Here is a 14385-nt window from a genome sequence, read left to right on the forward strand (position 1 = left end):
TAAGGTCCTGGAGTGGCCTAGCCAGTCTCCAGACCTTAATCCCATAGAAAATCTGTGGAGGGAGCTGAAGGTTCGAGTTGCCAAACGTCAGCCTCGAAACCTTAATGACTTGGAGAAGATCTGCAAAGAGGAGTGGGACAAAATCCCTCCTGAGATGTGTGCAAACCTGGCCAACTGCAAGAAAAGTCTGACCTCTGATTGCCAACAAGGGTTTTGCCACCAAGTACTAAGTCATTATTTTGCAGAGGGGTCAAACACTTATTTCCCTCACTAAAATGCAAATCAATTTTTTACATTTTTGACATGCGTTTTTCTGGATTTTGTGGTTGTTATTCTGTCTCTCACTGTTCAAATAAACCTACCATTAAAATTATAGACTGATCATGTCTTTGTCAGTGGGCAAACGTACAAAATCAGCAGGGGATCAAATACTTTTTCCCCTCTCTGTAGTAGCCTCTATGTACATAACGTTTGTATGAAATACCCTTTAAAAAAATATTTGTATATAAGTTTTATTTGACGTTTCACCCACCATCTCGAAGCTTCCTCTGAGCACAGCGATCCGAGCAGAGTAGAACAGAATGATTGACCCCTAGGAGAGGAACACTCACATCAGTACTCACACTTCCATGCAGTCTGTGCGTATTACAGTACGTGTGTGTGATACTTACGTTAGGGAACTTCTCCAGGTAGGGTTGCAGTAAGGATTCTGCCTCTACAAGGTTTCCTTCTCCAGTACCTGAAACAACCGTCACACAACCATCACACAACCATCACACAACCATCACACAACCAATGCTGTGACAAGGTTACCTTCTTCGGTACCTGAAACGCACAACAACCACAACACAACCGCCATACAACCATGATAGAACCAGAATAAAACCACCATACAACCATGATACAACCACCATACAACCATGATAAAACCAGAATACAACCACCATACAACCATGATAAAACCACCATACAACCATGATAAAACCACCATACAACCATGATAGAACCAGAATACAACCACCATACAACCAACAACCTTCACAAATAACCACAACCACCAAACAAATATCACAAAATTACTAACCTTCTCCGAAACCTGGAACACACAACAACCGTCATTCAACCATCACACAACCTTTACACAACTATGAACCAGTGTGTGTATCCCCTACCCAGTATGAGTGTAACATAAGTATGGTAGAGCAGCAACTATGAACCAGTGTGTGTATCCCCTACCCAGTATGAGTGTAACATAAGTATGGTAGAGCAGCAACTATGAACCAGTGTGTGTATCCCCTACCCAGTATGAGTGTAACATAAGTATGGTGCAGCAGCAACTATGAACCAGTGTGTGTATCCCTACCCAGTATGAGTGTAACATAAGTATGGTAGAGCAGCAACTATGAACCAGTGTGTGTATCCCCTACCCAGTATGAGTGTAACATAAGTATGGTGCAGCAGCAACTATGAACCAGTGTGTGTATTCCTACCCAGTATGAGTGTAACATAAGTATGGTGCAGCAGCAACTATGAACCAGTGTGTGTATCCCCTACCCAGTATGAGCGTAACATAAGTATGGTGCAGCAGCAACTATGAACCAGTGTGTGTATTCCTACCCAGTATGAGTGTAACATAAGTATGGTGCAGCAGCAACTATGAACCAGTGTGTGTATTCCTACCCAGTATGAGCGTAACATAAGTATGGTACAGCAGCAGTGTCAACACACTGAGGACAGCTCTGAGACCGTGGCTGGCCGCTCCTTCTTTCAGCTGAGACAGGCCAAAGTCCTACAGGACACAAGACATAACACCTCGTATAAGCATTCATAACAGTTCATACCTCCTGCTAACAGCTATGTAAAGCACCCGTTACAAGCATTCATAGCAGCTCATTGCTGAGAACTCACTCTGTTGCCAGAGAAGCCGATGACCTCCAGCAACCTGAGGATTCTTTGAGGAAGGAGGGACAGCATCTGACAGAGAAAACAAACTTGTTAAGAAAACACCTTTATTTTTCTCTCTCACACCAGAAAGCACCCCCCACCCCCCACCCCACCCCACCCGTCTCTCTTACCAGGTTGAAGGATCCGATACCCAGTCTCACTCCTCCTTCAAACTGCCTGAACGATTCACTGCTATGGTCCTGAGTCACGTTCAGAATATTCTGACATTCCCTATAGGAAGAGAGCACAGGATATTATGTCACACACAGGAAGTGATGTCAAACACAGGAAGTATGTCACAGTTTCTAGAATTAAGATGTTATGTCATAAGTACTGTCCCCAAGCCAGTTATACCCATATTAGATCTATCTACTAGTCCCCCAGCCAGTTATACCCATATTAGATCTATCTACTAGTCAACCCAGCCAGTTATACCCATATTAGATCTATCTACTAGTCCCCCAGCCAGTTATACCCATATTAGATCTATCTACTAGTCAACCCAGCCAGTTATACCCATATTAGATGTATCTACTAGTCCCCAGCCAGTTATACCCATATTAGATCTATCTACTAGTCCCCCAGCCAGTTATACCCATATTAGATCTATCTACTAGTCCCCCAGCCAGTTATACCCATATTAGATCTATCTACTAGTCCCCCAGCCAGTTATACCCATATTAGATCTATCTACTAGTCAACCCAGCCAGTTATACCCATATTAGATCTATCTACTAGTCCCCCAGCCAGTTATACCCATATTAGATCTATCTACTAGTCCTCCAGCCAGTTATACCCATATTAGATCTATCTACTAGTCCCCCAGCCAGTTATACCCATATTAGATCTATCTACTAGTCCCCCAGCCAGTTATACCCATATTAGATCTATCTACTAGTCCCCCAGCCAGTTATACCCATATTAGATCTATCTACTAGTCCCCCAGCCAGTTATACCCATATTAGATCTATATACTAGTCCCCAGCCAGTTATACCCATATTAGATCTATCTACTAGTCCCCCAGCCAGTTATACCCATATTAGATCTATCTACTAGTCCCCCCAGCCAGTTATACCCATATTAGATCTATCTACTAGTCCCCCAGCCAGTTATACCCATATTAGATCTATCTACTAGTCAACCCAGCCAGTTATACCCATATTAGATCTATCTACTAGTCCACCCAGCCAGTTATACCCATATTAGATCTATCTACTAGTCCCCCCAGCCAGTTATACCCATATTAGATCTATCTACTAGTCACCCAGCCAGTTATACCCATATTAGATCTATCTACTAGTCCCCAGCCAGTTATACCCATATTAGATCTATCTACTAGTCCCCCAGCCAGTTATACCCATATTAGATCTATCTACTAGTCACCCCAGCCAGTTATACCCATATTAGATCTATCTACTAGTCAACCCAGCCAGTTATACCCATATTAGATCTATCTACTAGTCAACCCAGCCAGTTATACCCATATTAGATCTATCTACTAGTCCCCCAGCCAGTTATACCCATATTAGATCTATCTACTAGTCCCCCAGCCAGTTATACCCATATTAGATCTATCTACTAGTCCCCCAGCCAGTTATACCCATATTAGATCTATCTACTAGTCCCCCAGCCAGTTATACCCATATTAGATCTATCTACGGTACTAGTCCCCCAGCCAGTTATACCCATATTAGATCTATCTACGGTACTAGTCCCCAGCCAGTTATACCCATATTAGATCTATCTACTAGTCCTCCAGCCAGTTATACCCATATTAGATCTATCTACTAGTCCCCCCAGCCAGTTATACCCATATTAGATCTATCTACTAGTCCCCCAGCCAGTTATACCCATATTAGATCTATTCCATCTGATTCAACAAGTGAAGTTATTACAACTAGGATCTATGACTGGTTTGGGGAACACTGACTTGTAGATCTGGTAACTATGACTGGTTTGGGGAACACTGACTTGTAAATCTGGTAACTTGTGCGTATTTTGATCCCTCCTTTGATGAAGCTGATCATGTTTTCATCCTGTTTAAATAAAAAGAGAAGAAGAAGAAAACAGTATTAGGGTTGGGATATGTTACCTGTATATATTAGGGTTGGGATATGTTACCTGTGTATATTAGGGTTGGGATATGTTACCTGTGTATATTAGGGTTGGGATATGTTACCTGTGTATATTAGGGTTGGGATATGTTACCTGTGTATATTAGGGTTGGGATATGTTACCTGTGTATATTAGGGTTGGGATATGTTACCTGTGTATATTAGGGTTGGGATATGTTACCTGTATATATTAGGGTTGGGATATGTTACCTGTGTATATTAGGGTTGGGATATGTTACCTGTGTTTTAGGGTTGGGATATGCTACCTGTATATATAGGTTGGGATATGTTACCTGTGTATATTAGGGTTGGGATATGTTACCTTGTATATTAGGGTTGGGATATGTTACCTGTGTATATTAGGGTTGGGATATGTTACCTGTGTATATTAGGGTTGATATGTTACCTGTGTATATTAGGGTTGGGATATGTTACCTGTGTATATTAGGGTTGGGATATGTTACCTGTATATATTAGGTTGGGATATGTTACCTGTATATATTAGGGTTGGGATATGCTACCTGTGTATATTAGGGTTGGGATATGTTACCTGTATATATTAGGGTTGGGATATGTTACCTGTATATATTAGGGTTGGGATATGTTACCTGTATATATTAGGGGTAGGATATGTTACCTGTATATATTAGGGTTGGGATATGTTACCTGTATATATTAGGGTTGGGATATGTTACCTGTATATATTAGGGTTGGGATATGCCTACCGTATATATTAGGTTGGGATATGTTACCTGTATTGTCGTATCGGATGAGTGGTGGCAATTATTGCTGATGAACAAAAGGAGTCTGCTCATCCTGAACGTTGATCATAAGGTTTATTCAGATCACAAGCTTCAGCATGAGTGACAGGTGACATGACACCTGGAGAGTGACGCCTCAGAATGGCTGCTCGTTCTGCCCTCTCCTTCGTTTTCCCCCCTATTTATCTCCCTCTTCTGGCCAATCACCAGTCTCCCCTGAGGCCACCCTAAAACATTCCCTTTTGATACTAACATAAACAACATTCCTTTCTTCATGAAAAACATTTAACAAAGACATAATCTTAATACACTACAGTATATATTAGGGTTGGGATATGTTACCTGTATATATTAGGGTTGGGATATGTTACCTGTGTATATTAGGGTTGGGATATGTTACCTGTGTATATTAGGGTTGGGATATGTTACCTGTGTATATTAGGGTTGGGATATGTTACCTGTGTATATTAGGATAAGGTTGAGGACATCTCACCTGTACGAAGGTTAGCGTGGCTTTCTGTGCACGCGCAGCCTCGCATGATCTCCTGCGATACATCTCCTCTGGAACACATGTTATAGTTAAACACGCAAACACAGAAAACGGAACAGCAAAAAACACACAAACACACAAACACACGATTCCATTTGGGTCATTTATCTCCTTCCAGGGGACTTCCAGTTAGTGGTTCATCTACATAGGTAGGTGGATATGATTCCTAACAAAAAATCACAAACCAGGCTAGTGGTAAAAAGTTCAAGAGAAGGACAATCACCTCTCGACAGGCTGGGAGAGGCAACACTCACCTTCTCTGAGGTGGTCAGTTCAAGAGAGGCAACACTCACCTTCTCTGAGGGGGCCATTAGATTGTTTCGTCACCAGACTGGAGATAGACTCCACCACAGAGTTTCTCTTCCTGAACCTGCACACAGTAAAGGAGTTACATGAGTAATGTATGTATGTATGTATGTATGTATGTATGTATGTATGTATGTATGTATGTATGTATGTATGTATGTATGTATGTGTGTGTGTGTGTGTGTGTGTGTGTGTGTGTGTGTGTGTGTGTGTGTGTGTGTGTGTGTGTGTGTGTGTGTGTGTGTGTGTGTGTGTGTGTGTGTGTGTGTGTGTGTGTGTGTGTGTGTGTGTGTATGTATGTGTGTGTGTGTACCTCTGGCAGGTTGCTATGGCCTCTTTGATGACGGCCATGGCTGTCTGTATGTCTCTGTGTTCAAACGTCATGGCAGCCTGCATCACCAGGATAGAACTGTAGCCCAAGGCATGATACATACTGTCCTTCCACCTGGAATACAAGCAGTCAAACGTTGTCTCCAAAGAGTCCATATCAAAGAGTTGTAAAAATCCCGGAGGCCATGGCAACAAACAGACACGTGTTAGTACCATGGTTTGAGGAGGTCCAGGGCCTCTGAGAACTTGTTGTTCAGGACCAGGTTCAGAGCCATAGAACACTCTTCTATGGAAGTCTTCAAGTCCATCTTACCGGCCCTGAGAGAGAGAGAGAGAGAGAGAGAGACAGAGAGAGAGAGAAGAGACAGAGAGAGAGAGAGAGAGAGAGAGAGAGAGAGAGAGAGAGAGAGAGAGAGAGAGAGAGAGAGAGAGAGAGAGAGAGAGAGAGACAAGAGAGAGAGAGAGAGAGAGAGAGAGAGAGAGAGAGAGAGAGAGAGACAAAGAGAGAGAGAGAGAGAGCGATAGAGAGGGGGGAAAGAGGAGGAAGAAGATAATATTAACCCCTTTGATACATTTACATCATTTAGCAGTAGACAGCCTCATTATAGGATGGAGCAGTAGACAGCCTCATTATAGGATGGAGCAGTAGCCAGCCACAGCATGGAGCAGTATGTTCATACTGTAGATATGACTTTAAATAGGATGATCTATTCTATAGTATATGAACTGCAGTAGCTTTATTCATGTGGTAGAGATGACTTTAAATATGATTATATATTCTATAGTATATGAACTGGATTAGCTATATTCATACGATAGAGATTCTACTTCATGTAGAAGGAGTCTAAACACATATGAGGGGACAACAGCAACACACTGCTCTCTCAAGCAGTCCTAGCTTAGCAGATCCCACATCTCAGAGGACAGATAGCTAAAAATAACAGAGAGAGAGAGAGACCGAGAGAGGGAGACAGAAAGAGAGACAGAAAGAGAGGAGGTGGAAAGAGGGCAGAGAGAGAACGAGTATAAAAAGAGAGAGAGAGACAGGGCAGAAAAAACTAGAAAGGGGGAGGATGGAAAAAGAGAGGGGGAGGATGGAAAGAGAGAGGGGGAGGATGGAAAAAGAGAGGGGGAGAGAGAGAGAGGGGGAGTATATTGCTGTGTTTGTAGCTGCAGCTGTGATGGATGGTGACTGTCGTCTGCAGCTTGAACACACACACACACACACACACACACAGAGGCAGACAGATATATAGAAAATGGAAGGAGGGGAGGAGGCAGACAGATATATAGAAAAGGGAAGGAGGGGAGGAGGCAGACAGATATATAGAAAAGGGAAGGAGGGGAGGAGGCAGACAGATATATAGAAAAGGGAAGGAGGGGAGGAGGCAGACAGATATATAGAAAAGGGAAGGAGGGGAGGAGGCAGACAGATATATAGAAAAGGGAAGGAGGGGGAGGAGGCAGACAGATATATAGAAAAGGGAAGGAGGGGGGAGGAGGCAGACAGATATATAGAAAAGGGAAGGAGGGGGAGGAGGCAGACAGATATATAGAAAAGGGAAGGAGGGGAGGAGGCAGACAGATATATAGAAAAGGGAAGGAGGAGGAGGCAGACAGATATATAGAAAAGGGAAGGAGGGGGAGGAGGCAGACAGATATATAGAAAAGGGAAGGAGGGGGAGGAGGCAGACAGATATATAGAAAAGGGAAGGAGGAGGAGGCAGACAGATATATAGAAAAGGGAAGGAGGGGAGAGGCAGACAGATATATAGAAAAGGGAAGGAGGGAGGAGGCAGACAGATATATAGAAAAGGGAAGGAGGGGGAGGAGGCAGACAGATATATAGAAAAGGGAAGGAGGGGGAGGAGGCAGACAGATATAGGAAAAGGGAAGGAGGGGGGAGGAGGCAGACAGATATATAGAAAAGGGGAAGGAGGGGAGGAGGCAGACAGATATAAGAAAAGGGAAGGAGGGGAGGAGGCAGACAGATATATAGAAAAGGGAAGGAGGGGAGGAGGCAGACAGATATATAGAAAAGGGAAGGAGGGGGGAGGAGGCAGACAGATATATAGAAAAGGGAAGGAGGGGGAGGAGGCAGACAGATATATAGAAAAGGGAAGGAGGGGAGGAGGCAGACAGATATAAGAAAAGGGAAGGAGGGAGGAGGCAGACAGATATATAGAAAAGGGAAGGAGGAGGGGACAGACAGATATAAGAAAAGGGAAGGAGGGGGGGGACAGACAGATATATAGAAAAGGGAAGGAGGGGGAGGAGGCAGACAGATATAGAAAAGGGAAGGAGGGGGAGGAGGCAGACAGATATATAGAAAAGGGAAGGAGGGGAGGAGGCAGACAGATATATAGAAAAGGGAAGGAGGGGAGGAGGCAGACAGATATATAGAAAAGGGAAGGAGGGGAGGAGGCAGACAGATATATAGAAAAGGGAAGGAGGGGAGGAGGCAGACAGATATATAGAAAAGGGAAGGAGGGGAGGAGGCAGACAGATATATAGAAAAGGGAAGGAGGGGAGGAGGCAGACAGATATATAGAAAAGGGAAGGAGGGGGAGGAGGCAGACAGATATATAGAAAAGGGAAGGAGGGAGGAGGCAGACAGATATAAGAAAAGGGAAGGAGGGGGGAGGAGGCAGACAGATATATAGAAAAGGGAAGGAGGGGAGGAGGCAGACAGATATATAGAAAAGGGAAGGAGGGGGAGGAGGCAGACAGATATAGAAAAGGGAAGGAGGGGGGAAGGAGGCAGACAGATATATAGAAAAGGGAAGGAGGGGGAGGAGGCAGACAGATATATAGAAAAGGGAAGGAGGGGGGAGGAGGCAGACAGATATATAGAAAAGGGAAGGAGGGGAGGAGGCAGACAGATATAAGAAAAGGGAAGGAGGAGGAGGGCAGACAGATGTGATAGAAAAGGGAAGGAGGGGAGGAGGCAGACAGATATAAGAAAAGGGAAGGAGGGGAGGAGGCAGACAGATATATAGAAAAGGGAAGGAGGGGAGGGGACAGACAGATATATAGAAAAGGGAAGGAGGGAGGGGACAGACAGATATATAGAAAAGGGAAGGAGGGGGAGGAGGCAGACAGATATATAGAAAAGGGAAGGAGGGGGAGGAGGCAGACAGATATATAGAAAAGGGAAGGAGGGGAGGAGGCAGACAGATATAAGAAAAGGGAAGGAGGGGAGGAGGCAGACAGATATATAGAAAAGGGAAGGAGGGGAGGAGGCAGACAGATATATAGAAAAGGGAAGGAGGGGAGGAGGCAGACAGATATATAGAAAAGGGAAGGAGGGGAGGAGGCAGACAGATATATAGAAAAGGGAAGGAGGGGAGGAGGCAGACAGATATATAGAAAAGGGAAGGAGGGGAGGAGCGAGACAGATATATAGAAAAGGGAAGGAGGGGAGGAGGCAGACAGATATATAGAAAAGGGAAGGAGGGGGAGGAGGCAGACAGATAAGAAAAGGGAAGGAGGGGAGGAGGCAGACAGATATATAGAAAAGGGAAGGAGGGGAGGAGGCAGACAGATATATAGAAAAGGGAAGGAGGGGGAGGAGGCAGACAGATATATAGAAAAGGGAAGGAGGGGGAGGAGGCAGACAGATATATAGAAAAAGGAAGGAGGGGAGGAGGCAGACAGATATATAGAAAAGGGGAGGAGGGGAGGAGGCAGACAGATATATAGAAAAGGGAAGGAGGGAGGAGGCAGACAGATATATAGAAAAGGGGAAGGAGGGGGAGAGGCAGACAGATATATAGAAAAGGGAAGGAGGGGAGGAGGCAGACAGATATAGAAAAGGGAAGGAGGGAGACAGATATATAGAAAAGGGAAGGAGGGGGGGGAGGCAGACAGATATATAGAAAAGGGAAGGAGGGGGAGGAGGCAGACAGATATATAGAAAAGGGAAGGAGGGAGGGGACAGACAGATATATGAAAAGGGGAAGGAGGGGGAGGAGGCAGACAGATATAGAAAAGGGAAGGAGGGGAGGAGGCAGACAGATATATGAAAAGGGAAGGAGGGGAGGAGGCAGACAGATATATAGAAAAGGGAAGGAGGGGAAGGGACAGACAGATATATAGAAAAGGGGAAGGAGGGGAGGAGGCAGACAGATATATAGAAAAGGGGAAGGAGGGGAGGAGGCAGAAAGATATATAGAAAAGGGAAGGAGGGGGGAGGCAGACAGATATAGAAAAGGGAAGGAGGGGGAGGAGGCAGACAGATATATAGAAAAGGGAAGGAGGGGAGGAGGCAGACAGATATATAGAAAAGGGAAGGAGGGGAGGAGGCAGACAGATATATAGAAAAGGGAAGGAGGTGAGGAGGCAGACAGATATATAGAAAAGGGAAGGAGGGGAGGAGGCAGACAGATATATAGAAAAGGGAAGGGGGGGAGGAGGCAGACAGATATATAGAAAAGGGAAGGAGGGGAGGAGGCAGACAGATATATAGAAAAGGGAAGGAGGGGGGAGGAGGCAGACAGATATATAGAAAAGGGAAGGAGGGGAGGAGGCAGACAGATATATAAAAGGGAAGGAGGGGAGGAGGCAGACAGATATATAGAAAAGGGGAAGGAGGAGGGACAGACAGATATATAGAAAAGGGAAGGAGGAGGGGACAGACAGATATATAGAAAAGGGAAGGAGGGGAGGAGGCAGACAGATATATAGAAAAGGGAAGGAGGAGGAGGCAGACATATATATAGAAATGGGGAAGGAGGGGGAGGCAGACAGATATATAGAAAAGGGAAGGAGGGGGGAGGCAGACAGATATATAGAAAAGGGAAGGAGGGAAGGAGGCAGACAGATATATAGAAAAGGGAGGAGAGGGGAGGAGGCAGACAGATATAGAAAAGGGGAAGGAGGGGAGGAGGCAGACAGATATATAGAAAAGGGAAGGAGGGGGGACGCAGACAGATATATAGAAAAGGGAAGGAGGGGAGGAGGCAGACAGATATATAGAAAAGGGAAGGAAAGGAGGAGGCAGACAGATATATATATAAAAGGGAGGGGAGGGGACAGACAGATATATAGAAAATGGAAGGAGGGGAGGAGGCAGACAGATATACAGTGGGGGAAAAAAGTATTTAGTCAGCCACCAATTGTGCAAGTTCTCCCACTTAACACAAGGAACGCTTAGTGAAGAGGGAAGAACGCTTAGTGAAGATGGAAACGAACATCCATCTCTCCTTCTCTCTACCTCCCCTCCATCCCTCAGTCTCTCTACCTCCCTCCATCCCCTCCAGTCTCTCTACCTCCCTCCATCCCTCCAGTCTCTCTACCTCCCCTCCATCCCCTCCAGTCTCTCTACCTCCCCTCCATCCCATCCAGTCTCTCTAACTCCCCTCCATCCCCTCCAGTCTCTCTACCTCCCTCCATCCCCTCCAGTCTCTCTAACTCCCCTCCATCCCCTCCAGTCTCTCTACCTCCCCTCCATCCCCTCCAGTCTCTCTACCTCCCCTCCATCCCCCCAGTCTCTCTACCTCCCCTCCATCCCCTCCAGTCTCTCTACCTCCCTCCATCCCCTCCATCCCCTCAGTCTCTCTACCTCCCCTCCAGTCTCTCTACCTCCCTCCATCCCCTCCAGTCTCTCTACCTCCCTCCATCCCCTCCAGTCTCTCTACCTCCCTCCATCCCCTCCAGTCTCTCTAACTCCCTCCATCCCCTCCAGTCTCTCTACCTCCCCTCCATCCCCTCCAGTCTCTACCTCCCTCCATCCCCTTCAGTCTCTCTACCTCCCCACCATCCCCTCCATCCCCTCCAGTCTCTCTACCTCCCCTCCATCCCCTCCAGTCTCTCTAACTCCCCTCCATCCCCTCCAGTCTCTCTAACTCCCTCCATCCCCTCCAGTCTCTAACTCCCTCCATCCCCTCCAGTCTCTCTACCTCCCCTCCATCCCCTACAGTCTCTCTACCTCCCCTCCATCCCATCCAGTCTCTCTACCTCCCCTCCATCCCCTCCAGTCTCTCTAACTCCCCTCCATCCCCTCCAGTCTCTCTAACTCCCCTCCATCCCCTCCAGTCTCTCTAACTCCCCTCCATCCCCTCCAGTCTCTCTCCCCTCCATCCCCTACAGTCTCTCTACCTCCCCTCCATCCCATCCAGTCTCTCTACCTCTCCTCCATCCCCTCCAGTCTCTCTAACTCCCCTCCATCCCCTCCATCCCCTCCAGTCTCTCTACCTCCCCTCCATCCCCTCCAGTCTCTCTACCTCCCCTCCATCCCCTTCAGTCTCTCTACCTCCCTCCATCCCCCTCCATCCCCTCCAGTCTCTCTACCTCCCCTCCATCCCATCCAGTCTCTCTACCTCCCCTCCATCCCCTCAGTCTCTCTACCTCCCTCCATCCCCTCCATCCCCTCCAGTCTCTCTAACTCCCCTCCATCCCCTCCAGTCTCTCTAACTCCCCTCCATCCTCTCCAGTCTCTCTAACTCCCCTCCATCCCCTCCAGTCTCTCTACCTCCCCTCCATCCCCTCCAGTCTCTCTAACTCCCCTCCATCCCATCCAGTCTCTCTACCTCCCCTCCATCCTCTCCAGTCTCTCTAACTCCCCCTCCATCCTCTCCAGTCTCTCTACATCCCCTCCATCCCCTCCATCCCCTACAGTCTCTCTACCTCCCCTCAATCCCCTCCAGTCTCTCTAACTCCCCTCCATCCTCTCCAGTCTCTCTACCTCCCCTCCATCCCCTCCAGTCTCTCTACCTCCCCTCCATCCCATCCAGTCTCTCTAACTCCCCTCCATCCCCTCAGTCTCTCTAACTCCCCTCCATCCTCTCCAGTCTCTCTAACTCCCCTCCATCCCATCCAGTCTCTCTACCTCCCCTCCATCCCATCCAGTCTCTCTAACTCCCCTCCATCCCCTCCAGTCTCTCTACCTCCCCTCCATCCCCTCCAGTCTCTCTACCTCCCCTCCATCCCCTCCAGTCTCTCTAACTCCCCTCCATCCTCTCAGTCTCTCTAACTCCCCTCCATCCCATCCAGTCTCTCTACCTCCCTCCATCCCATCCAGTCTCTCTAACTCCCCTCCATCCCCTCCAGTCTCTCTACCTCCCCTCCATCCTCTCCAGTCTCTCTAACTCCTCCATCCCATCCAGTCTCTCTACCTCCCCTCCATCCCCTACAGTCTCTCTACCTCCCCTCCATCCTCTCCAGTCTCTCTAACTCCCCTCCATCCTCTCCAGTCTCTCTACCTCCCCTCCATCCCCTCCATCCCCTACAGTCTCTCTACCTCCCCTCCATCCCCTCCAGTCTCTCTACCTCCCCTCCATCCTCTCCAGTCTCTCTACCTCCCCTCCATCCCCTCCAGTCTCTCTACCTCCCCTCCATCCCATCCAGTCTCTCTACCTCCCCTCCATCCCCTCCAGTCTCTCTACCTCCCCCTCCATCCCCTACAGTCTCTCTAACTCCCCTCCATCCCCTCCAGTCTCTCTACCTCCCCTCCATCCTCTCCAGTCTCTCTAACTCCCCTCCATCCCATCCAGTCTCTCTACCTCCCCTCCATCCTCTCCAGTCTCTCTAACTCCCCTCCATCCTCTCCAGTCTCTCTACCTCCCCTCCATCCCCTCCAGTCTCTCTACCTCCCCTCCATCCCATCCAGTCTCTCTAACTCCCCTCCATCCCATCCAGTCTCTCTACCTCCCCTCCATCCCCTCCAGTCTCTCTACCTCCCCTCCATCCCCTCCAGTCTCTCTACCTCCCCTCCATCCCCTCCAGTCTCTCTACCTCCCCTCCATCCTCTCCAGTCTCTCTACCTCCCTCCATCCTCTCCAGTCTCTCTAACTCCCCTCCATCCTCTCCAGTCTCTCTACCTCCCCTCCATCCCCTCCATCCCCTCCAGTCTCTCTAACTCCCCTCCATCCTCTCCAGTCTCTCTACCTCCCCTCCATCCCATCCAGTCTCTCTACCTCCCCCTCCAGTCTCTCTACCTCCCCTCCATCCCCTCCAGTCTCTCTACCTCCCCTCCATCCTCTCCAGTCTCTCTACCTCCCCTCCATCCCCTCCAGTCTCTCTACCTCCCCTCCATCCCCTCCAGTCTCTCTACCTCCCCTCCATCCCCTCCAGTCTCTCTAACTCCCCTCCATCCCCTCCAGTCTCTCTAACTCTCTCCTCCATCCCATCCAGTCTCTCTACCTCCCCTCCATCCTCTCCAGTCTCTCTACATCCCCTCCATCCCCTCCATCCCCCTATAGTCTCTCTACCTCCCCTCCATCCCCTCAATCCCCTCCAGTCTCTCTAACTCCCCTCCATCCTCTCCAGTCTCTCTACCTCCCCTCCATCCCCTCCAGTCTCTCTACCTCCCCTCCATCCCCTCCAGTCTCTCTACCTCCCCTCCATCCCCTCCAGTCTCTCTAACTCCCCTCCATCCCC

The 14385-nt window shown here is 48.0% G+C and overlaps 1 protein-coding gene across 1 annotated transcript in view; it reads right to left on the reverse strand.

The window, feature by feature from the left end:
- Positions 1 to 14385, reverse strand: part of LOC121554615 (tetratricopeptide repeat protein 39B) — a 51774-nt gene that overhangs the window by 17718 nt on the left and 19671 nt on the right. The window contains exons 3-12 of the mRNA XM_041868262.2: positions 6220 to 6324; positions 5990 to 6121; positions 5664 to 5740; positions 5314 to 5381; positions 3917 to 3981; positions 2076 to 2175; positions 1909 to 1974; positions 1681 to 1789; positions 672 to 739; positions 533 to 592 (exon numbers count right to left, since the gene is read on the reverse strand). Coding sequence (XP_041724196.2) covers positions 533 to 592; positions 672 to 739; positions 1681 to 1789; positions 1909 to 1974; positions 2076 to 2175; positions 3917 to 3981; positions 5314 to 5381; positions 5664 to 5740; positions 5990 to 6121; positions 6220 to 6324 — 850 coding nt within the window. The remainder of the gene's footprint in view (positions 1 to 532; positions 593 to 671; positions 740 to 1680; positions 1790 to 1908; positions 1975 to 2075; positions 2176 to 3916; positions 3982 to 5313; positions 5382 to 5663; positions 5741 to 5989; positions 6122 to 6219; positions 6325 to 14385) is intronic.

Source organism: Coregonus clupeaformis, chromosome 39 (genome assembly GCF_020615455.1).
Source record: "Coregonus clupeaformis isolate EN_2021a chromosome 39, ASM2061545v1, whole genome shotgun sequence".
NCBI lineage: Eukaryota > Metazoa > Chordata > Actinopteri > Salmoniformes > Salmonidae > Coregonus > Coregonus clupeaformis.